The 22,873-nt window shown below is 46.8% G+C and overlaps 1 protein-coding gene and 1 long non-coding RNA gene across 3 annotated transcripts in view; one reads left to right on the top strand and one right to left on the bottom strand.

The window, feature by feature from the left end:
• Positions 1-4,415: 4,415 nt before the first annotated feature.
• Pcp4 (Purkinje cell protein 4) overlaps positions 4,416-22,873 on the bottom strand; it is a 61,016-nt gene continuing 42,558 nt past the window's right edge. The window contains exons 3-4 of one of the 2 annotated variants that reach the window (NM_001270538.2): positions 6,341-6,467; positions 4,416-4,859 (exon numbers count right to left, since the gene is read on the bottom strand). In NM_001270538.2, the coding sequence (NP_001257467.1) occupies positions 4,732-4,859; positions 6,341-6,467 (255 nt within the window). In that variant the 3' untranslated portion in view covers positions 4,416-4,731. The remainder of the gene's footprint in view (positions 4,860-6,340; positions 6,468-22,873) is intronic. The other variant, NM_013002.4, reaches the window with a different exon arrangement.
• On the top strand, positions 14,461-18,120 carry LOC148002561 (uncharacterized). The gene is made up of 4 exons (XR_015633031.1): positions 14,461-14,560; positions 14,681-14,768; positions 16,497-16,651; positions 16,998-18,120. It is a non-coding gene; the product is annotated as an uncharacterized LOC148002561 (long non-coding RNA).

Below are 22,873 nucleotides of genomic sequence, written 5' to 3'. Positions count from 1 at the left end.
TACAGTGGTGAGCAGAGGAGATTGTCTGGAAACCAATGCTGTGGCAACAACAGAAAGTGTACAGAGGCAGACTGTGAGCTTGCGCTTAAGCAAAGTCTGTGGAGAATCAACGGAGCAGTGAACGAAGACCAATGGCTCTGTGATCTGATCCCATTAGATAACGTGAAGCTCTAGAGTGAGCAGATGGTGCCGACCAGCAGGTGCTCCCAATCCTAAACGGATACTGTGTAGCCTTTACCCCAATACTAGGACAATAGGACGTGGGAGATTTGGTATATGACTAAGTTGAGATGAGGCCATGAAGCTAGGACTTCTTCCATGAGAGTACCATCCTACAAAAAGAGTAAAGGTGCTGGGCGGAGTGGCACACTCCTGAAACCTCAGTCCTTGGGAAACTGAGACCAAGAATGGTGAGTTCAAGCCTATGTTACAATATATAGCAAGGCTATATATTAAAAGTAAATTTAAAAAGGACACTTTCTTCTCTCTGTCTCCCTCTGTGTCTCTCTGTACATCTCTATGTCTCTCTCTCCCCCTTCTCTCTTCTCTTTCCTCCCTCCCTCTTTCCTTCTTTCCCTTCTCTGAAATAAATAGCAATAATTCAGTTGGCTGATAGCTAGCAACCAAGTCTGTCAGCATCTCAGCCTAGGACTTACAGTCTCCAGAGATGTGAGGGTGAATGCCAGAACTTGCGGTTGGAAAATCTGTGATATTTCGTCCCAGTGTCCCCAGCTGACTAAAACACTGAGCCTTATAGAGCAGTCCAGGAACTGTACCTTCACCATCCGTGACAGAGGCTGCATCTTCTAAACTCAACACTAGAATGAGTCTTCTCCTCAAACACAAACCCTAGGAAAACTTAATGCCAAACCCTCCCTCCTTCCCTCTCCAGTCAAGCCAATTTATCTAGGTAATTCTTTGAGGTTGATAAAATATATGCATTCAATAATACTCAAGAGGTTTATGACTTAAAAAAAGATGGCTATCTAAAGTTGAAACCATTCAACTTTATAGGCTTTCTTGGGAGATGTCTTGACACCATTTCCTTGATTCTAAAATGGTGCCCAAGCCTTCTGTAAGACAGGTATGGTGATGGATTATAATGAGGATGAGAGGGGTGGGGTGGAAGGAGTTCAAAGTCATAGGGAAGAAGAGACATTAGTGTTTGAAGTCCACGGGACTGTCTCCCTGCAAAGCCACAGGAAGTTACTAAAAATCATCACATCGCACAGCTCAATAGAATGAATATTCACAGAGCGAAATATTCAAAAATCAATCATTTTCTTAGAAAGCAGTAAAGACGGCTGTGGAACGCTTCGTGTAAAGGTTCCAAGTAGTCGGACGACAATGACTGGGCGACATTTAAAAATAGAATGAAAAGAAATGTTCAAGATATATTTAAAGAAAACTGTAAAACTTTATGGAAAGTCATAAAACGTTGCAAAGACAGTGATGTGAAAGATGTCGCTCCTTTCCCACTGTACCCGGGGATATTTATAAATCTCATGAAATTCTGCCTGCCTGTGGTGTTCTCTTTTTTTCCCCCCGTTGGATGTCTAGAATGTTCTATTTTTGGAGTTTCTCCTTTTTTAGCTAGTGTGAGTGGGTTCCTGTTCAGAGCAATCAAATGACTAACTCAGCCCGGGCTGCCCCTCCATCTCTCATGGGCTTGTATATCCTGAGTCTTGACTCTGCACCCATACCCCTTTCCAAATGGACTCTTGCAGATCCTTGCAAATAATAGTCATTTCATCAGCAATAATAATACTTTTATAGACTTGAATGCCGGTTTTTATTATTCCGCTTCATCGCACCACTGCATTGAGCCTCAAATCCACATCGAGCGTGTTAAGCGGCTCAAGTCCCATGAGCATGAGCTCTAATTCTCAGGAAAAAGAACCTGATTGGTCGAACCCACCTTGGGTCAGGATTCATTGGTCCAAAGGGATGTGGTCAGGAATGGCAGAGGCCCGCCTATGGTTTGATTTGGGACAGGACAAAGAGTCCTGAGAGGTATGCCATGGCCTTGCCAGTAGACATCTGCATTGATCCAGGCACATGTGTATTTCACTTATCTCATTTTAATTTACTAATGTTGTCTAAGCAGGTTTTTATCAACATATTAATGTCAAGAGACTACCTTCTTATGGCAGATTAAGTTCTCCGTGGAGGCCTGGCCAACTCACAGATCCAAGATGGGCCTGTTTTCAAACTAAGACACTTAGGGTCCTACCTAAGGTTCTGATAATCATACCACATCCACCATGGTCTCAGCCTAGAGCCTCTGTGCCAGCTGCCAGAGTTGTTTATTTAGGAACCTCCACCATCTTTAAGCTTGCTGCAGTGGGTCTCCATCCCTGGGTAAGGCCCATGTGAGTCTCCCAGTCACTGCTTTGCTGTTGTCACTCCATGCTCTACCTGTCTCCATCCTCCACATCCATGGTTCTCTATCCTTCCCACCAGCCTACCTGCAAGCACCCTGCCCTGCCTTGTAGCCACAGTCCAGCGGAGGGAACAAAATCCAGACAGCTCATGGCTCCAAGCTGCAGATACTTTGTTGCACATCCTGAGAGGGCTTCTTCTTCCTTTCATGATGAGCTCTATGAGAAGTCTCCTCAACCTAGGGCCACAAACTGCTTCCTCTGTTCTTCTGTTCTGGGAGACCTAGACCACAGATGCCACACACCCAACCCATAAGTTTGGTGGAAAACAAATGTCTCACCACACATTCACTACCCCACCAACATCTGGAGCTTTAGATCCATATGAATCTACCAAGAAGTGAAACGCTTAACGCCCTAGGGCTCAAAGGAAGTCAGTTGCACCCTTGCCCTATGACTGCAATGGAAAGCACACATTGAATATCTGAGGGAACCCCCTCCAAGCTTCCCCCACCAAGCTGAAAGAGAACTCCCAGATGCTTGGGATCATCTAAGGAGACATTAGCCTATGTTTCTTTACAGGAGACAATATCTTCCTCAGACCCTGGGTGGCCTCCAGCTACCACAGCCAGAACATACCCCATAAGAACAGGTCACACTTCCTTTAGACTGGGGGACAGAGAGGAGTGGTGGAGCTGGGACACATATCAGATAGGGAGATCACTACCTGTGCATACATTTGGATCATAGCATATTTCATATTAGCAGCCTTAGGGAGCCCTGAGCATAGCACCTTAAGCCATCTGATTTCTATACCCCTATCTGTCTTAGCAGCTCTTTCTGGGGTATCTTATCAACCTACTGTCTTCTCAATGGGGACCATCCCATCAGGAGCCTTGCTGGTTGTTACTCTAGAAGTGATCCTACTTAGTGGTCACTAGCTGAAGTCATCAGGAGTGTTCAGGCATAGCTCCCTGCCATTCCCAACCCACCCCAGTAGCCACAGGGAAGAGATAGCACTAGGGATTAGGGATGTCTTATACAAGGCAACAAGCACATTTTTAGATGGATTTTTTTTTCCTGTGGCAAGACATCCCCCATGGGTTCCAGTCTTTCTCAGCCTGTGCACCTAACACTTGCAGAAGGGCTTTATGAGAGAATGGTGTCCTCTCAAATATTTCCCCGACAAACCTCATTCCCACTACCTCATCCACCCACAGTCCAGAGACTCTGCCTCTCTTCTAACAAGTGTGTATGACTCACCCAGAGCCCCAGCTAAGAAACACACAGACGAGTGCACCACATACATGATGATTTCTCGGTTCCGGGAGAAGTGTCATTTCTCTTTCAGGTTCTCGAATGGCAAGGCTCAAGTGAGCAGCCATACAAACACAGGTTTGGTGCTCTTGGCACTTGTTACCCATGGCTAGCTCAATCACACCCATCCAACTTGTATTCGACTCCTGATTCTGTGGAGCCATGTTTCCTACAAAATGAACATCTTTGCTACCTATGGGAGCTCTCTGAGACATGTGAGGCCATGTGTCTGCAAGGTTTGCACTGGAAAAAAGCCAGGCAGCTTCTCCAAGCTGCAGATTGTGATGAACAAGCTAAGCAGGTAACAAACCACCACACTGAACACAGAGGAGCCCGGAGCCTGGACTCAGAGGAGCCTGGAGCCTGGGCTTGCTGCTTGGAGCTACACAGGTGCAAAGATGGCCCTGGTGAGGTGGGGCGACCTTTCAAAGATCTGAAATGCACTTGCCAAGCACACCTGGGTGACCTCCCAACCCCAGATGCAATGCACTCCCAGACCTCACGTTCTCCTGGATATGTTGGGACAGTCAAGGATACAGACTACATTTCCCAGGTAAGGAAACACAGCCACCACCTACTGGCAGCCCATACTCTGTAAATGAGATAGGAACTTCAGGGTCGAAGATGAATAGCTCCACCCTAACAAAAGTTCTAAAGTTTTAAGAATATAAGTGACACCTGACTTACAGTTTGTCTTTAACTGTATGACAGGAACCGTATGGTCCCGCCTAATGTGAGAAATGAAGGCAGACACTAGATTGGCTCCTCTTACCTCCTTTTTATTACAACATCGAGGAAAATCGTTGCAGAGGAATTGTAATGGAGACAGACAGATTAAGCTGCTCACAATTTTATTGTGGACACCTGCCTAGAGGGGCATAAATACTATGGGTTTCTGTTCATGCATTTCAGGTTAGCAGCGGAGTGTGTACTGGGTGTGGATGACTTTGCTCTAGGGTATTGTTCTTCTCATTTCTGGATGGACGGTGGTTGAACTTGGTGTCTTCGGGTGGACCAGGAAGCAGCTTCCCCACTAGGACTGTGATCCTGCCTTTTTCTTCTGGAATTTTCTGAACTGAGACTGAATGGCCACAGCTGCACGCTCTGTCTCTGGTGCATCCATGTCGATATCAAATTCTTCTTGGACCTTCTTCTGCCCATCTGTAGCAAAAACAACAACAACAACAAAACAGAAATATAATAAGGTGACCACCTGAAAATGGAAGAGCAGGGCCAGCCTAGATGCATGAGGCTAGGCGGCCACCCCAGTATGTGCTCAGGTACTCATTCACCCACCCCAACAGAAGCCTCATTTGTAAAGCAAAACCCAAGGGAATATGGTAGAAAGTTCCAGACGTTCAGAATCTACAGCTCTCTAGCTATCTGAACTTTACCATGAGCAGGATGACGGAAGTCACAGATAGTCCATGATGCTAGCTGTTGGTCACTGTGTTCAGAGCTGACTGGGAAATACTTTGGACATCTGTGTTTTGTTGCTAACAAGAGTTGCTCATTGTTTTCCAGGCCCTGGGTTATTTTTATAACCAAATGATACTATTTTACCATCACCCTAAGATCGCACTTCCATAAGTGATACATTGTAATACTGAAAAGCAAAAGTGGTGGGTCTACTTAGGCAGGGAGGCCAACTCATACTAACATGGGTGCTGAAGGCCAGTTATAAGCCAGCACCAAGTGAGGACTCAAGGTAATTGGGCCTTTGTACTAGGCACTTCTGAACTGTGACCAAAAAGTAAGAAAGCAAGTCCTCCAGTCAGAGAATGGACATCTTTTTACATCCTCCAACCCAGTGAAGGCTGAATACTGGAGTCACAAGAAGAATCATTTGTCTCTTTTGAATGCAGACACAGGCACCCCAGCCCTGACTTAGGGCAACTTCTTGTGCAGTTGAATGAAAGGTACCCATAGGGGCAAACCTGATCATTTGTTAAGCCCAGGGAGAAGTCAGATTGCCACCCTTGAATAGCATGCCACTGTGTAGAGGCTAGCTAGATAAAACAGAGAGTGGGGAGGGAGGAGGTGATAGAAATAATAGATGATAAAGATAATAGATAAATAATAGATGCATGGAAGATAGATAAGATAGACTATTGATAGAAAGATGACACTAGATAGGTGAAAGAGATGATAGATGACTGATAGAAAGGTAGAAAGAGAGTAGGTAGATAGACAATAGATAGGGTGATAGTAGACAGTAGGAAGATGATAGATAAATATTAGTCATAAACAGATAGTAATATATAGTTGATAGATGATAGGTAGATCAATACATACATACATACATCATACATACATACACAGGATGGTAGTAGACAATGTGTAGGTGACGGTAGAAGGCAGAGAGATGATAATGATAGATTAATAGATCGATGATGATTGATGATGAAGATAGTAGAAAGATGATACTAGTGGGTGGATGGTGGATGGTGGATAGTGGATAGATAGACAGACAGATAGGTGGGTGGATGGTGGATAGATGGATAGATGGATGGATGTATGGATGTATGGATGGATGGATAGATGGATGGATTGATTGACAGATGGAAGACAGACAGATGCAGACAGACACATGGTAAGTGGTAAATGGATGATAGGTGACAGGCATGCAGAAGGACCCCTACATATTTCAGGAGCCTCCAGCGAGGCATTTCCACTGCAGATCCTCTTGGCTTTCTTAGAGACCGAGCAGGTTCTGGCTGGATCGTGCCAGGCACTTCTCCATTCCTCCTCTGGCAGTGAGCACTTTGCCTGTGGCCGTGTGAGCCTTGTTAGTGTGGTGGGTTATGACCTGAATCACTTCCCTTTCTAAGTCACTTCCATGACTGCAGGGGCTGAGACTTGGAGTGCAGGGAATACTGAAGGCATCCTCCATGATCCCCGGGGCCCGACAGAGAGATAGGATGATCCAATGCTTACAGCTACATTCCTCCAGGCCAAGTAGCCCTTTGCTTATTGATCTATACAGCGATGGGTGCCACGGGGCCACAGGAAAGGATAGAAATCGCCTGCAACCTAAGTAGATGCTGAGAAATGAGAAGTTAATGTCATCCCACCCACTGGCCTGGAACTAAAAGGCAAGAACCCAGCAGATATACAGTGACCCGAGCTCTGTGCTAATGCCAACACTGTGTATGGCTCTATAGCTCTGTGAGTTCTCATTTGTCACTGGGGCTTTGTATTTCTGATCCTTCCCTCCCAGAGGAGACCCTGGATCCACTGTGAAGAGGGACCATGGGGAAATTAGTTGCAATTCAAGCGATCTTGGGAGAGGTTTACACAGACTTAAAAAAAAATGTTGCTGCAGCCCACACAGTTTTTGAAGGGCCCGATCCATCTTCTCCCTTTTGTAATAATGGGATAAAACAATAATTTTATGTTTCTGACAAGTGATAAATGAAGATGCAGGAAATTATGCATATTTAGGGAATCCGAGATGCAGTAGTAAAGATGGGTCATAAAAATCAATTTTACAATTACATCTTAAACTAATATCTTCCACCCAGAGGGATTTATTGATGCCACACTCATCTGAGAAATATTACAACGCTTTACAAAGCAACTTCTGATATTTAAGAACTTGCCATTTTCTGTTTACTTCGGAGTCTTGCCTCCCTTCAGGGCAGTCTACATTGTCATAGGAGAAGCAAAATCTCCATCTACCAAGCTGGCCAGGAATCAGAGTGGTAGAAAGAACAGGAGGAAGACAGACAGCTCATCAAATCTAACGGCGGAGACGGTCCCATGGGGGCCTGGAAGCCAGGATTGGCCAGATCTGAGTACCTTAGCTCAGCATCAGCAGTGGATGACTAGAGAGGAATCTGGGCAGCTTTGTAATCTCCCAAGGTCCTCTTTGAATGTCCCTAGTGATGATGACAGTTGATGATGGAGGTTGAGTCTGAAGAAAGTCGGCCTCCTCCTTCACTCTAGAGCAGAGCTTAGGACTCGCTAACGGCATTTGCTGTTGATATTGTAGAAGCTCTCAGCATTGTAGATAAGAAGGCCAGAGACCCAAGGGTTTGTTTCTATAAATATATTATACCCATTGAAAATACACTACACTACCCATCACACATACACACACACACACACACACACACACACACACACAAACACACATACACACACACAAACACACATACACACACAAACACACATACACACACACAAACACAGACATACAGAAACACACAGAGATACACACACACAGAAACACACACACACAGAAACACACACACAGAGAGAAACACACACACACATACACACACACACAGAGAAACACACACACACACACACACACACAAAGACCTAGACTGTGGTTCACTGTAGCCTTCATTATTCGTTAGTCTAATTCTTTCTTTTCATTCCTGGTTTGTTCACACTCCAAGTGTGAACCTGGGAAGGGAGGGGCTCTGTCTACCTTGTTCTAGAAGCTCTCCTAGGGCTTGACACCAATTGCGTGTTCAATTAGCAGCTGCTGGTTGGGAACAGCTCTGTCAAGCCAGCACACACTTTTGCCTGAGGTCTAAGACACTGCCATGCCCTGCAGTGTGTAATTTCTCTTGGCCAGTGGGTCCTTGTTCTCAGTCCCTCCACCTGTACTAAGGATTCACAACGACGGTCTAAGGAAGCATGGCTAGGAAGTGTGCAGCCAAAGCCACACCCGGGCCAGCTAGGGGTGCTTGGTTCATGAATGACAGAAGGTGTGAGGATTGAGCGCAGCTATAGAACTGAGGAGAGCACACGGACTATGCCACCAGACAGGCAAGGGATTGGTGAGGCAGGGCATGTACAAACCCTGGGAATCCCAGAGATTTGAGACAGCAGGGAGTAGAGCAGCTCCCTCCCTGCCTCTGTCCCTATTCTGGAACACTTAACCAGGACACGCAACTAAGGTGACCACCAGCAGTCAGTTGAGTAACACAGTACCTGGAACACCTCTTCCTGCTAATGAAGCACCTCAATAGCCTTAGCCTTCAGCTAATGACCTTCCCTTCCTGGATAGTCTTGTGCCTTCCCATAAAATTATATAATCCCTGGTTCACATCCACACCCAATAAAGACATATGAACAAGCTAAGATCATCTCAGAGAAATGCTTCATTAAAGATAGCCATGAGGAACAAAGTTGTAACAGTAAGACTCCCAAAGAAGGCCTTCTCTCTTCTGCCTCTCCAGCACTTGGAACTCGTTCTCAGCCAGACCAGGATCCTGTTCATCCCGGTCTTGCTCTTCCCTTCTGGCCTGGTGTACAGCAGCACTCCGACATCCGGTGGGAGACACAAACTGCAGACCCCAGACTTTGCCCTGTCCTCCCCAAGCTGGTATATTGGCAGCATCCCAGAGAACACAGGATCATCCTCATTTTCTCATATTCATATTCATTCTCTCTCTCTCTCTCTCTCTCTCTCTCTCTCTCTCTCTCTCTCTCTCTCTCTCTCCCTCTCTCTCTCTGCACCCCCTTCTCTCATTCTCTCTCCCTCCTCTAGCCCTGCCACCTTTCCCATAGCAACTTGCCTGGCCTTGGTCCTTGGGGCCAGTGAACTCCCCCACCAGACAGCAGCTTCCCAAAAAAAAAAAAAAACCTGCCTTTAATAATCTAATCTGGTTTAAACTGGCTCATTTTAGCGGCAGACAAATAACCTATCAGTGTGCAGCTAACATAGTTCTGGGTTTTCTTTTTTAAATGTGGAAGTCAAATTCCTTCCTTCCCTAGTCCCCAAGTGTGTATCTCAACACCTTACTGCAAGTTAAACTTCAATATGAACAGTAGTATCAGGTTATGCATGGCCAGGGCTACCGAGGCCAGTAGAAGGGGTGAAGGCAAGCATGAGGCACTCAAACCCTGGGCTCTCTGCACATGCTGATCCGTGGATGTGATTCACAGGTTACACCTGCCCTAATTCAGAGAAAGAACGACATGTATCATCATGGATGCTTCATGATCAGTCTAGGCAGCTAAGTAAGCCTGGCTTGTTGCAGAAATGGTCCCAGCTGTGTGATTCAAGCCATGGAAAACGTACTAAGGACCAACCATTCATGCCACCCAGTGCTGGGCACAACTCACAGGTCATGGAATAGAGGGAGACTCACTTCTGCAGAAGAGCCCACCCCAGTCTCTACAATTAGGAGGACCCTGAACACATGAGGGACCTCTATCTCTATCCCTGAGAGATAGGTGTGTCTGTACTGCCAGTAGGTAAGCTGCCATTGCCCTTCTGCCCTTCCCACCTGGCGACACAACCCTTTCATCTCTGTGGATTGCCTCATAGAGATGTTTGAAGGCTTGTCTCTGGACTGAGTGGGCTCAATCTGACACTTCCGTTTAGGATTCCATTGCCTGGACTGGACAAACCTACATCAGCCACCTCCGATGGTGGCTTTTATCACTGAGCAAGCAGTATTTTTCCATAACACTTGAGCTCAGACGTTATTTGCATCTGCCCGGAGTTCTAGAAGTCTGCCGCTTCCTTCCACACGGACAATAAAATGCTGAATCTGGTCACAGAGTGGTCAAGAGTAGGGACGAGTCCACGCTACTCAGCAGATTCTGTATAAAAGTTGGCAGCTCCCTTAGAGAACACAAACAACCCTGGCTTACTGACCATTTGCTAAGCAAACAACAGCTCTCGTATCCACAATGATGCTTGGTAACAGTATGCCTGACCTTGTCACGGTAGTGTTCAGGTAACCCTGCCGAAAGAACTCATTTTAACCAAAGTCTATCCTTATTGAGCATGAAATAGATCTTTCCCCATGTGCTTCCCTGAGTCTTCTTGTACAGATCATTTGATTGGCAAAGGGAATCTTAGGTACAAAGTTAAGGAACTGCCAACTGAAGAAAACCCCAAAGGACCACCCAGGCCTCTGGTAGCATCATGAAAACACAGCTTGGTTTGCACGTTAATGGATTCTGACAGGTATCAATTATGGTGTGATGGAGGTCCATAGGTTTGCCCACCTACTATCAATCAACAGGACTGAACAAGTGCCAGCCAGTCAGTCAGGTGAGGTCACTGTGGCAGAACACAGTGTAGACTATGTTTCCTCTTGTCTGGAGGAATTTCAAACAGAGGTATCAATCAGCAAGGCTGGTTTCTCCTGAGTCCTCTCCGTCAGTCTTCAGATAGCTGCCTTCCCACTGTGCCCCTATGTGGTGAAGACTATCCCAGTGGCTGCAAACTCGGAGACTCCCTTCCTAACAGGACCTCACCTCAGCCTTACTGGATTACCATTTGCCCTGATGTCTTCCGTGAGTGTGCTAGCCATCTCTTTGAAAATGCCAATCCCACATGCAGTCACATTTTGAGGTACAAGGGATTAGAGTTTTAAATCGAATCATGGGAGAGAGTCGTAACCTAGGCTATGATGACCCTTCACGTAACTCTGGGGTTTTGTGGGATTTCTGGGCCACTTTGCTTGGTTTCTGAGTCTCTATGTGCTACGGAATGTTTGTTCCCATGTTACAAAGGCCAGAAATAACGAAGTACCTCATCCAAGATCACCTGGTAAGTACTGGCCAGGGCCCAGTCTGCTGTGATGCTGTGCTATTTATGCTCCACAGATGTAAGCAGGAATGATGGACTCCTGTGTGCAGCAGTTAGCATAGCTCTGGGAGAGAGCAGACCTCAGTGCTCCCAGTCTAAACACCTGATTCGGTGAACTGGCATGTGAAAGCCCACCAGCTGACCAGGTTGGGTTCACCAGGACTTATTACCTCTAAGCAGTGGATCCACACTGAGCTATCCCTGTTCTGGGGGCTTGGGAATAGCAGAGAATACACTTAAGCTCCTGATTCCCAGAGGAGAGCAGAAAATGGATACATACACTCATTGAAAACTAGAACCTTAGAGATTTCCAAACCAGAGCAAGGTGCCAACATAGACAGGAAAGAGTGAGAGGGAGGGAGGGAGGGAGTGAGGGAGGGAGGGAGGGAGGGGGAGAGAGAGAGAGAGAGAGAGAGAGAGAGAGAGAGAGAGAGAGAGAGAGAGAGAGAGAATGAGAATGTTTCTGTGGTGGTTATCAAGTGAGCCACCAGAAGAGGCCAGCATGAAAGGGACAGGTCCAACCCACCTCCCAAGGGAGAGAAGAGACTCAAAAGTTCTCCAAGGCTTGGAAATGACAATTTGGTAAGCTGGAGTCACAGTCCAAGCAGCAGACCTCGAATAACTAACATTAACTCCTTAGAAATTAACAGCCGTGGAAAGTCACCGAGAGCGTGACAGAGCTATTCAGAGATCCCACCCCAGCCCGAGAGAGGATGAAATGAAGCAGAATTCAAATGTATAAGATATGGAGCGTGTAGCTCAGTGGCGGAGCAAAGCTTACTTAGTATGTACAAGACCCTAGGTTTGATCCCTAGCATGAGACAAAGACTCTGGGGTTTGTTTCCCTCCATGTATGATATTCATTGAAAACACACTGTATGTGCACATACACAGGCACACACACACTCATCCGCACATGCGCATGTACACATACATGCATGCACACATATGCACATCATATTTGACCCTGACCTTGAGAAAGGAACTCTTTAATACATTTGTTTCCAGACTTACGATAACGTGACATCCTTGTCTCATGGTACTAGCAATAAGTCATGAACACGGTTTTCAGCTTTAACACACCCTACAACTGCACACACCCCATGTAAGCACACACATGCAAAGGCCTCCATTTACATAATCACAGCTCTCCATAGTTTGAGCTTTATTTGACAGAAACTAATTACCTCCTAAGGCCTAATCCTGTAGATCAGAAACCGGTACATAACCAGTAAATTGGGATATAATTGTCCTGAGTGGGAGTTTCCCTTCGTTAGAAGTCGAAGCACATAGCGTACTATAAAAGGACTAAAATCTTAGCACTCCATAAGGAAATAACTGGAATTTAAACTTAAGCACGCCCTGCAAGTGGGGTATGTGAATGCCAAGGTTTGCGGGATGTCCTACCGCCTTTCAAAGTATAACGTTAACTCTAAAAGAATTGCCCTGTGACTTGTGTTGCCCTTGATACAATTAAGCCAGTCCACACAAAGCGCTTGGGGGACCTGAGCTGAATCCATACCTCTCTCTTATGAGAGCCATAGGGAGCCAGCGTGGGCTGTTTCTGAGGACCCAAACCTTGCCCTTGGAATTATAATGGTCAAAGTGACTGGCAAAGAAAACACGCAGGAATTGAGAGATTTTATTCCTTAAGCCTCAAAATGGATGAAGGTGTACTCAGACCATAAGGCAGCCAGTTTGGAGAAGACAAAGTCATCTTCTTCCCCAAACTAAAATTAATAATAAAAAGAACTTTATGCACATAAGCAGACTATACAGTGCTGACACTGAACACTGTGTTTTATGAAGTGCCCTTTAAAAAAAAAAAGACAAAGTGTTCTTAAAAACTGGAAACAGAGTACACAGAGGTCCAAAGTGTCCCCTCCTCAGCAAGGTGCTGCTGGGTGAGGAAGGGTCACTGGGAAGTGAGCAGGAGGTGTGATCACAGCAAGCCACAGAGCTCCTGCGGCAGCCTCTGCAGCTACTGCACAGGGCAGCTGGTGTGAACAATTGCAATTTTCCGGGCCTCTGCAAAGAAGCAGGGATTAATGTGTGAGGGTCAGGCATTAGCCACAGCATGCAAGTAGACTTCCTGCTTCGTGATGTCCCCTAAATCACACAAAAGCCTGGTCCCCTTTCCTACAAATCTCCCACTCACCGGGCTAGCCCCTTCTTTGGTTCACACAGCTTTTCCCAAGGGAGAGTAATTCTTTGTCCTAAAATAGAGGTACCCTGAGACCTGCTGTCCAGTGCTGTATGGCTTGGCTCTTGGAGGACAGAAAGCCTAATTTGGTCATCTGAAAAGAACGGTTTACTCTGTGCTTCCCGCAACCCAACCTTCGTCCCATCGCTAGTTCCGTGGAGCTGGGTTGGGCTTAAGTAAACCCTGCAGGCACCCCAGCTGTGAGTTCTTAACTAGTCAAGTATGTATAGACCTACAGGCACTGATTGTAAAGAAAGAGCCGTCATAGGGCCAAACGTCCCCCAAGTCCCTCCCCACAAAGGCCAATCTATACATCACTCGAAAAATAGTTTTGTACTGGAAAGACAAAACTCATTTCTAGCCATGTTCATTTTCCAAATCTGTGACAACTGAATAATACCAGGGGGAGTGGGGGGCTTAAGAAACAAACATTGATTGTCCCACACTCATCCAACCCCCTTGGGGCTGGGAGCCAAGGTCAAGGTTCAAGCAAAATGGGTTTCCCCTGAGTGTCTTCTTGGCTTACAGATGCCCTGCACCTTTTCTGGGTCCTAAAGGCCTTATGTCCAGACCTCCTCTTAAAAGTATACATCCCACCCAGCTTCATCTTGACTACTACTTTTAAAGAGCCTGTCCCTAGACACCCACCCTCTGAGGGGACAGAGGTTAAAGCTCCTGCCTTTATATTTAGGGCTCAGTATTAGTCAAAAATCCTTCCTTTGTTAAGAGGAAATCAAAGACTACAGTCAGGCGTGCACAGAGAGACAGCTTAACTAGGAAGAGCGAGTCTCTGAGACTTTACTCTGTTCCCTTCACGTCCCTCCCTATACTGGAAAATGACGCACACAGGAATCTAGGTTGGGGTCATATAGGGATAAGAACTGGGTGCACGCTGCTCTAACCAGGAGGTCTGGGTTACTACTGTTAAGGACCTGACAGCTGGCTAGCTGGCTGGCTCACCTGGCATGCACTGAGGAGGCTGAACTAGAGGAATTAATTCCCAGCTGGACTCATGGGAATGGAACTCTGTCGACCATGTCGGCTCTAACCAATGTATGGACTGCTAGGATCCAAGACGGAAGGAGGGAGCCCTAGGTAAGACCCAAACATAGGAGGACCTCACCTCCATGCACACTAGGACCCTGGTGTAGGGGGTTCTCTGGAGCAGCACAGGGATGCCTCACTTACTGCCCTTTGCCTGGTGCCCTGTGTTAGGATGCTGGAATGACTCATCAGGGGACAATCTCCTCCCTCGTCTTAGCAACGCCCAGCCTGGTTCTCTGCTCCCCTGAAGTCCTGTGAGGTATGTTTACCCTGTAACAAAGTATCCCTATGGGAAACTGCAATGCTGGCACCTGTGGCTTCTGCCCTTACCTCCTGAATCAGGGACAGGGGTAGAGAGGGACATTGTTACATAAAAAAAGTGATCTTATGCTTCTGCTGACAGGACAGCAAGGACTCTCCACCTTCTTTCTGAAGAACAGGTTGAAGGAAAGAATTTGCCAGAACCTTCAGGGGTAGTAAGGACAGCACACTGAAGGTCCCCTTCCCTCTGGGCATGTAGAATGAGCTGAAGTTCCTTCTCTACAGTCAGTGGTTAACTGCTAAGATGGAGAACCATGAGAGGGGGGTGTCTTCCTCCCCTCCTTCACCCTCCATCAAAGAGTCTCTGACAAGTTCCCTGCCCTGCACGGCTTTCCCCGTAAAACAGCAACTGGGACAAATGTGCTCAAGAAACTCCAGAGTCAGATGTGTGCTGCCATGTCTACTTGCTGCCTCTCTCCACCCTCCTCTTAGATAGAAAAGTCACCAAGTGAGCACATGCTTATCCTGAAGATAGCTGTCAGCTTCTCCACTGCTGGGTACGACTGCAGAACTAACTTCTGGCTGCTACCATGCTAGCAGGAAAATTTCTCCTCCTAACCTTTTCCCCACATGCCCTGCTTTCTTCTGGCTGAACTATGTGTGCAATGGCCAATGCTTAGGCAGCCGTGTTGGACCATAGAGGGAAGAGTTCTTATCCAGAGGAAGGAAGAATGGTTACTGGGACCCTCTGTGCTCCCTGGAAGATACTGACCTCCAGAATCCTTTTGATGAGAGAAGACCAATCTGGCTTATTGTTTAAGCTGTTGTTATTAGGGTTTCAACTTCCATCCATGACCCTCATCTGCTCACACATATGTCACAGCCAGTGCACACACGGAATTTAAGGTAACGGTGGATATCCAAAGGCATTCTACTGCCTAGCACGGCATTAGTGGGTTAGCATTTTATCCCCTTGACTTTTATTCTGCTGCACCCTTCTGTCAACTTTCTGATGTGGGTGGCCCTTTCTTCACAGTGTTTTATCTCTAACGACCTCAGGTCCTGGGAGGTCTGGAGGTACAGGCCTTTGATGCCAGCTACACTGGAGGCTGAGGCTCAGTTCAAGACTGGCTGAAGCAAGTTGGCTTTAAGACCTTGTCTCAAAATGAAAAGCTAACTTTAAAGGGGCTATGACTATATCTCAGGGGCAGCACATTTACCTGCCATGTATCAGGCTCTGGGTTCAACCCAGAGTGCTGGAGCATCTCCCATGATGCTTCACACAACACTTCCATTGCATCTGTACACTTTACCAGCTCCCCACTGCAGGCACCCCTGCTTTTTGTGATCTTTTCCCTTGCAGAGTATAGCATCTGCTTTCCATCTGTTGAAAAGGCATGGTTCTTCCAGGACTTGACAACACAAAACGTGGACAGGGCCAGCAACTAGGACAGGGCTTTCCCTACCCTGTCACCAACTACCTTCTCTCTGCTTTAGGTCTGGTTTCTATGGGGGAAGTGGGGGGAGTCTGGTTTTAAATTCTTTCCGCAGCTTTGGAATAACCAGTCTTTATTCTGTCTCTGACCTTGTCTGGGTCTCCAGGGCATGAAGTGTTCTTTGTTATCTGAACTTCACCTGTACCTTGAGCTTCCAAACATCCAGATGCAAGACTCAGAGAAGCAAACTATGAAAACTTAGTGCTCTCAAACATCTCGCCTGTTTTCAGGGGGAAGAATAGTGCAATGCCAGAAGAACTGTAAAATACCATAAGCCCCAAAAGGACATCAGTTAGCCTCACTAACGCAGAGACCTGGGTCCACCAAGTGTCTCTAACACTCCCCAATCTCAAAGTCCACAGAGAAGTTGACACGAAAGAGGAAGGTGAGAAATGAGAGAAATAGGACACACAGAAGGAAAGAGGCTAGCTGAGATGTTAGAGACTAACAGCAGTGTGATAGTTAAAACCACCTTCCACTCAGCTTTCCCCTCCCCACAGCCTCTCCCTTCACAGCTCTCTGGGTGAAATGCTTTCCTATCTATCAGTGTGCACTGCCTGGAGCCATCCTTAGCTGATAAGGCCTTGTTCTCTGTGGCCTTCACCGTAGCCAAGCCAGGCTCTATCTTCTAGAACACCTTTTTCCTGGCTTTTCACCTCAGTGCCTCCAATCCAGGGAGACAGCTATTTTCTTTTGCATGTTGTCAAAGATTACCATGCTGTTCCTTTTAGATGCAAACGGATGAGTCCATTGCCTATGGAATTGGACTTCTGGGAACAAATCTCTGAACAGAATTCTGAAAGAAGACACACAAAGTAGCCAGCGGAAAGCAAGCCCCTCGGAGTGGAATAGCTGATCAGAGGTGCATGCTCTACCTGGACCTTCACCAGCCTGTAAGCTCAGGCACTTGGCTTTGTATGTGCTATGAAGCACAGGGCAGAAGTCGGCATCACTATGACAATGTCTGCCTTCTCTGTGTATTTTCAGAGCATAAACATGGTTGGCTATTTGTGTGGTGATTCAGAAAGGACAGTGATTGAAGTCAGAGCAATAATTCACATTTCCATCAATGGAAAGATGTGTGTTGACTACCAGAAAGTATCCTTGGCAACCAAGCACCACGTTCTGGTCTCCGGGACCACAGCTGCACACTTCCACTACCCTACATGTCTCTGCTCATAGGGAAGGCTGTCTCCAGAGCCCAGACACTCACTAACTGGTTGGAAACCATTTCTAGAGATGGGTCACCTGAAGCTTAAGCTTTGCGCTAGTTACCAGGCACATGGGCCCAGATGTTATTAAAATGATGTAGAAAAGAAACCTGGGGTCTGGAGATGGCTCAGTCAGCGAAGAGCTCACCTCACAAGCATGGGCCCCTCTGCTGGATCCCCTAAACACACCTTGAAGACAAAAGTCGGGCAGGGAGTATGTGCCTGTGATCCTGGCATGTGAGGGCCACAGGCCAGCCAGCCTAGCTTATATTTTTTAAATTGGACATGGTATTTATTTACATTTCAAATGTTATCCCCTTTCCCCATTCTCCCCTCTTCTACCCCCCCCCACTTCTATGAGGGTGCTCCCTCTCCCATCTACCTACACCTACCTCAACACCCAGGCATTCCCCTACACTGGGGAAACGAGGCTTCACAGGACCAGTGTTATTCTTCAGCACTGTGTGCTGTCCACCTCTTTCTTTTTTTTGAGACAGGGTCTCTTTCACTGGCTTGTACCACCTCCCGTGTAAAATGTAGGCCAGAGTATGAGACTCTGTCTAAAAAAAAAAAAAAGAAAGAAAGAAAGAGAGAGGGAGAGAGAGAGAGAGAGAGAGAGAGAGAGAGAGAGAGAGAGAGAGAGAAAGAAAGAAAGAAAGAAAGAGAAAAAGAAAGAAAGCTAGACAATGCCACAGTGCTGAAGAATAACACTTAAGGTTATCTCCTGGCTTTCACGCACGCACGCACGCACGCACGCACGCACGCACGCACGCACGCACGCACGCACAGCACAGAGTTAATCTAAAACATAAGAAGAAATCAAATGCTAGTCTAGGCGAGGCAGCGCCCTGGGCTGGGGAAGGCTGACGGCGTGCAGTTTTAGAGTTAGCTTTAAGCCACACATAATGACATTCTGATAGCCAGTCCCAGAAAGACGTTCAATGGTGCCTTTCCTGGCCCGATGAGCTCTAGGCTTCTCTCCCTGCAGGTGGTTGAAGCAGGAGAACCAGCCACTTTACCCATCACTCAATGCGACCTGAGGATGGATGACTACAGCTTTTGCCGCCACCGAAGCGGCCTGATCATCCCTCTCATGGACCAAACAAAAGACATCATTTCAGAGCTTTCAACAATTCCAAAAGCAGAGACATTTCTACCATCGGCTGCCCGATAGAATTTTTTCTAAACCTGAAAAAGCCTAGAGTTCATGGGAAGAAGGAAACTTGGTTGCAGGATTGCCCATATCAGCCTGGACCGTGACTGTGAGACTCTGTCTCGATTGATGGTTAATGTGGAAGTCCAAGCCCACCGTGGTGACACCACACCTAGGCACATGGGATCAGTCATCGTCCTGTAGTCCCATCCTGTCCTGTTCCCCCACTCCCCACGCCCCTTCCCCTGCCTGATGGATTGTGCCTGGAAGTGATAATCAGAAATTAACCCTTTCCTTCCCTGGTTGCTCTGACTAGGGTATTTATCAGGACAACGGAAAATAGAACAATACACTGGGCATTGTGATGCAAAGATGTGCAGTTTAAACTGATTTAAACCTGTGTTTAGAGGTTGGAGAGATGGTCCAGAGGTGAAGAACACTGACTGTTCTTCCAGAGGACCTCGGTTCAGTTCCCAGCACCCAAATGGTAGTTAACAAACATCAATGGTCACTCCAGTTCCAACCTCTTCTGGCCTACACAAATAAAGCGTTCATGTGGTGCACAGACATGCACGCAAGCAAAACATATCTTTTAAAAAAGAAACAGGTTTTAAAAACGTAAACCCATATTTTTCAACAGACTGCTAAAACGCCATCCCTTGAAGCAATGGTGATTATCAGGAGAGGTAATAGGAGCCTTTCTGTCTTGATCAAAAGTAAGCAGTGATGGAGAACCCATTTGGACTTCAGGTGCCCACGGGGCAGTAACTGGAACTGGCAAGGGTTGCAATTTAGACAGAAGGCTTTGAAAAGCATCTGACATTAGTGTGGAAATATCTCCCAACAGCAGTTGCAGCCCACCTTTTGCAAGACTCATTTTAAGCGGAACCTAGGAAGGTACAGCGGGGAATTATATTTCACCGACTGGGAGTAACCAGGGTGACCTAATGGGCTATTTCAATCCCAGACACATCATTGGCAGGATTTCATGGGTTTGTTCAACTGTGCGGTGTGGGGATGGAATAAGGACTGTGTGTGGCTCACAGTGTCTTGTAAGACCCCATCCTAGTCTCCCACAAGCATATCTGGCTGCTCACTTCAAAATTACATTTCTGCTCTTTCATTCAGGGTCACAATTTAAGGTGTCAATGGAAGAGACAAATGATCGTCTAATTCTCACTTGGGACCAATGACCAGAACTGGAGCAGGCAGAGAGTGGCCACTTCATGCACATTCTCAATAAGGCTTAGAGCCAAGTGGCATCGCCTTGGCTGACAGTTAAAACAGTGATAGAACCATAAAAGGTAATCAAAATATTCTAGCTGTAAATTAATTAATGTTAATATTTAATTCATTGCAGGTGTCCCAGTCACTGGCACAGGAGGAGCTCGCCTCTCTGTGATGTCTGGGGCACTGCTGTCCACGTCTATGTTCACCTGAATGAACCGTCATATGTCCAGCAGCCACCTTGAAAACCTGCATGCGCACAGAGCAATGTTCAGAAGAAAAAAAAAATCCTTCCCACATCTACCAGTCGGCGAGTTGGAAATGCCATTTTTGAAGCTAAAAGATTGAATTCTCACCCATGCTGCCACAGTCTCTATGATTTCGCATGTATGTCGAGTCTGTTGCTGTATGAAAGGCAGCTTGGGAGTCATCCGTCACCTATGGCTCTTATAATCTTTCTCTTATAATCCTCTTCTACGTGGATCCCTGAACCCTGACAGGCGGGGTTTGATAAAGATATCCCATTTAGTGCCTAGTGCTCCCTCACTGTCCGCACATGGCCCGTGTGCGGGTCTCTGTGTTAATTCCCATCTGAGCAGTCTGTCTGATGAGGCCTGGCCAAATGTACTGATCTATGGGTGTTATTGGGAGCTGTTTTATTACAAGTTTGAGCCAGACGAAATCCAGCACAGAGAAGGGGAAATCAGCACAAGGTCCCACCCCTAGCCCAGAGGCTGCTCATGATTGAAGGCTGCCGGGGGAGGGAAAACCAATTTTCCTCAAAGGAGTGTTGCTGGGTATGTCAACATACTCCAGGGCAGGCCCCCATGCTCAGGAGTGGCTGGCAAACACAAAACCAATTGTGTGTGTGTGTGTGTGTGTGTGTGTGTGTGTGTGTGTGTGTGAGAGAGAGAGAGAGAGAGAGAGAGAGAGAGAGAGAGAGAGAGAGAGAGAGAGAGAGATTGCTTTGGGTTTTGGCTTCAGTTTTTTAGAAGAAAGAAATAGAGCATGAAGTTGGGTGGGGGATCTGAGGAGAGCTAGGGGAGGGAAAAGAATATGATTAAAATATATCGTATGCAACTCACAGACCAAGTTCTCCCATCTTCCCTCATTTTGTGGAAATACTTACAAAGTAGCTATTTGTTGTTGTGTGCTCATCCCCATTTGTTGTTGTGTGCTCCCCTCATCCCCACTTGTTGTTGAGTGCTCCCCTCATCCCCATTTGTTGTTGAGTGCTCCCCTCATCCCCATTTGTTGTTGAACACTCCCCCTCATCCCCATTTGTTGTTGAACACTCCCCCTCATCCCCATTTGTTGTTGAGTGCTCCCCGACATTCCTGCTCAGCATACATTCTCCCCCCTTCTTTCTCCTCCTTTGCCATCTCTTCTTTGGACTCGTACCTAACATTCTCTTGGTGCATAAAAAGAAAAATAAAGAGAATTCACAGACCAGGAGATGGCTCAGCAGCTAAAGTACTTGCCATACTGTGAGAGAACCAGAATCTGCATCACCAGAGTCCAGATAAAGTGACTTTTGGGTGCAGAGGCTCACCTGTAATCGCAGCCTTGGAAGTTAGAATTGGGATTTCCCCCCAAGGCAAGCTGGCAACAAGACCAGCTTTAGCACTGAGCTCTGAGCATGGCGGATTGATGAAGGAGGTGAAGGGGGACTGAGGAAGACTTCTGACATCAACCTTGAGCCTTCACATACCCAGGCATGCACAAGCGAGCGCGCACACACACACACACACACACACACACACACACACACACCGTCATACACATGAAAATAAGATCGGGAGAATTGTTCTGATTGTTCCGGGAAAGAGGAGAGCCAGTCATAGACTGTCAGAATGAGACAGGAGACAACATGGTCCCACTGTGGACAGTGGAGACTGAAAGGATCCAATGGGCTGTCTTAGGGGAGTCCAGAATAAGATACTGTAGCATGGGATGAGAGAAACAAAGTAAACTTTGGGATCATGGTGTATGATCCTTTGGATGCAAACAAAGAGTCGGATGTAGCAGTCTGGCCAGGCTGCAGAGGAGCAGACTCAGGCTGCTCTAGTGAGGGGATGACCGAAGAAAAGAGAGAGTTAGAGCCATCTGCTGAGATGTACTGGTAAGGAGGGGAGGGTATGCTGACAGCTAACCTTGCAGACAGACTAGAAAGGTCGAGGCCAACCATTTGCCTCTGAGAAAGTCTTAGGAAACGACTATAGAGCTCAGAGCAGCCAACGTTTCTGTCAGTGACCAGCAGGTGCCTGGTAATCAGCAAAAAACCGACTTCACACGCCATTTCTGGTATCCCAGCCCAGCATCAGAGCTCACTCTAAAAATCCTTTCTGTTTTATGGACTGGAGGGAAATTGCACTTTGCTGAGCATTTACCAATTCAATCTGCCAACGGGTTTATGTCTGCTCTGAAACATGGCAACCCTCAGTCCACACGAAGATAGAACAAAAAGAAATCACCAGCTAATTGTGGTCGAAACATTTGGTGATGCTTTGTGGTAGGGGGGGCGGGCTCTGTTGATACAGACAGCCTTCCTGGAGACACTTGGCTCTGTGAGCTGGCTGCAGGAGTGGGAAGCATCAGACCAAAAATCACACTGCTCTCATCAGCATTAGCTGCAGAAATATCCTGGTATCTGAGGGGACTGTTTCCTAAATGAATGCCAGGCCATGGCTCAATTTTCAGTTATCAGCAGGGTCTGCAGCGGTAGGGCAGTGTGGAGGGAAGAATGTACTCATAAAATGGAAGGATGCAGTCGCCGCACACAGAAATGACAGTGGGCACACACGCGGCGTAAACAGGGATTTTTCAGGAGTGTTTCCTAAACTCATGTGAACCAACATCTCTGCCCCTTGATCTGAATCCATCAAAGCGACGTGTACTTCCGATAACCCATCATCACACAGATCTCAGCAAGAAAGGGAAAGGGTCAGACCAATAGGGAGATGGCGCCCAGAACACCGTGGAACCTCAAGACTAACAAAGAAGCAGCTCATATTTA

This window comes from Rattus norvegicus, chromosome 11 (assembly GCF_021556685.1).
Source record: "Rattus norvegicus strain SHRSP/BbbUtx chromosome 11, alternate assembly SHRSP_T2T, whole genome shotgun sequence".
Taxonomy (NCBI): domain Eukaryota; kingdom Metazoa; phylum Chordata; class Mammalia; order Rodentia; family Muridae; genus Rattus; species Rattus norvegicus.
Note: the sequence above shows the minus strand (reverse complement) of the source record. Positions and strands in the feature narration are given on the sequence as shown.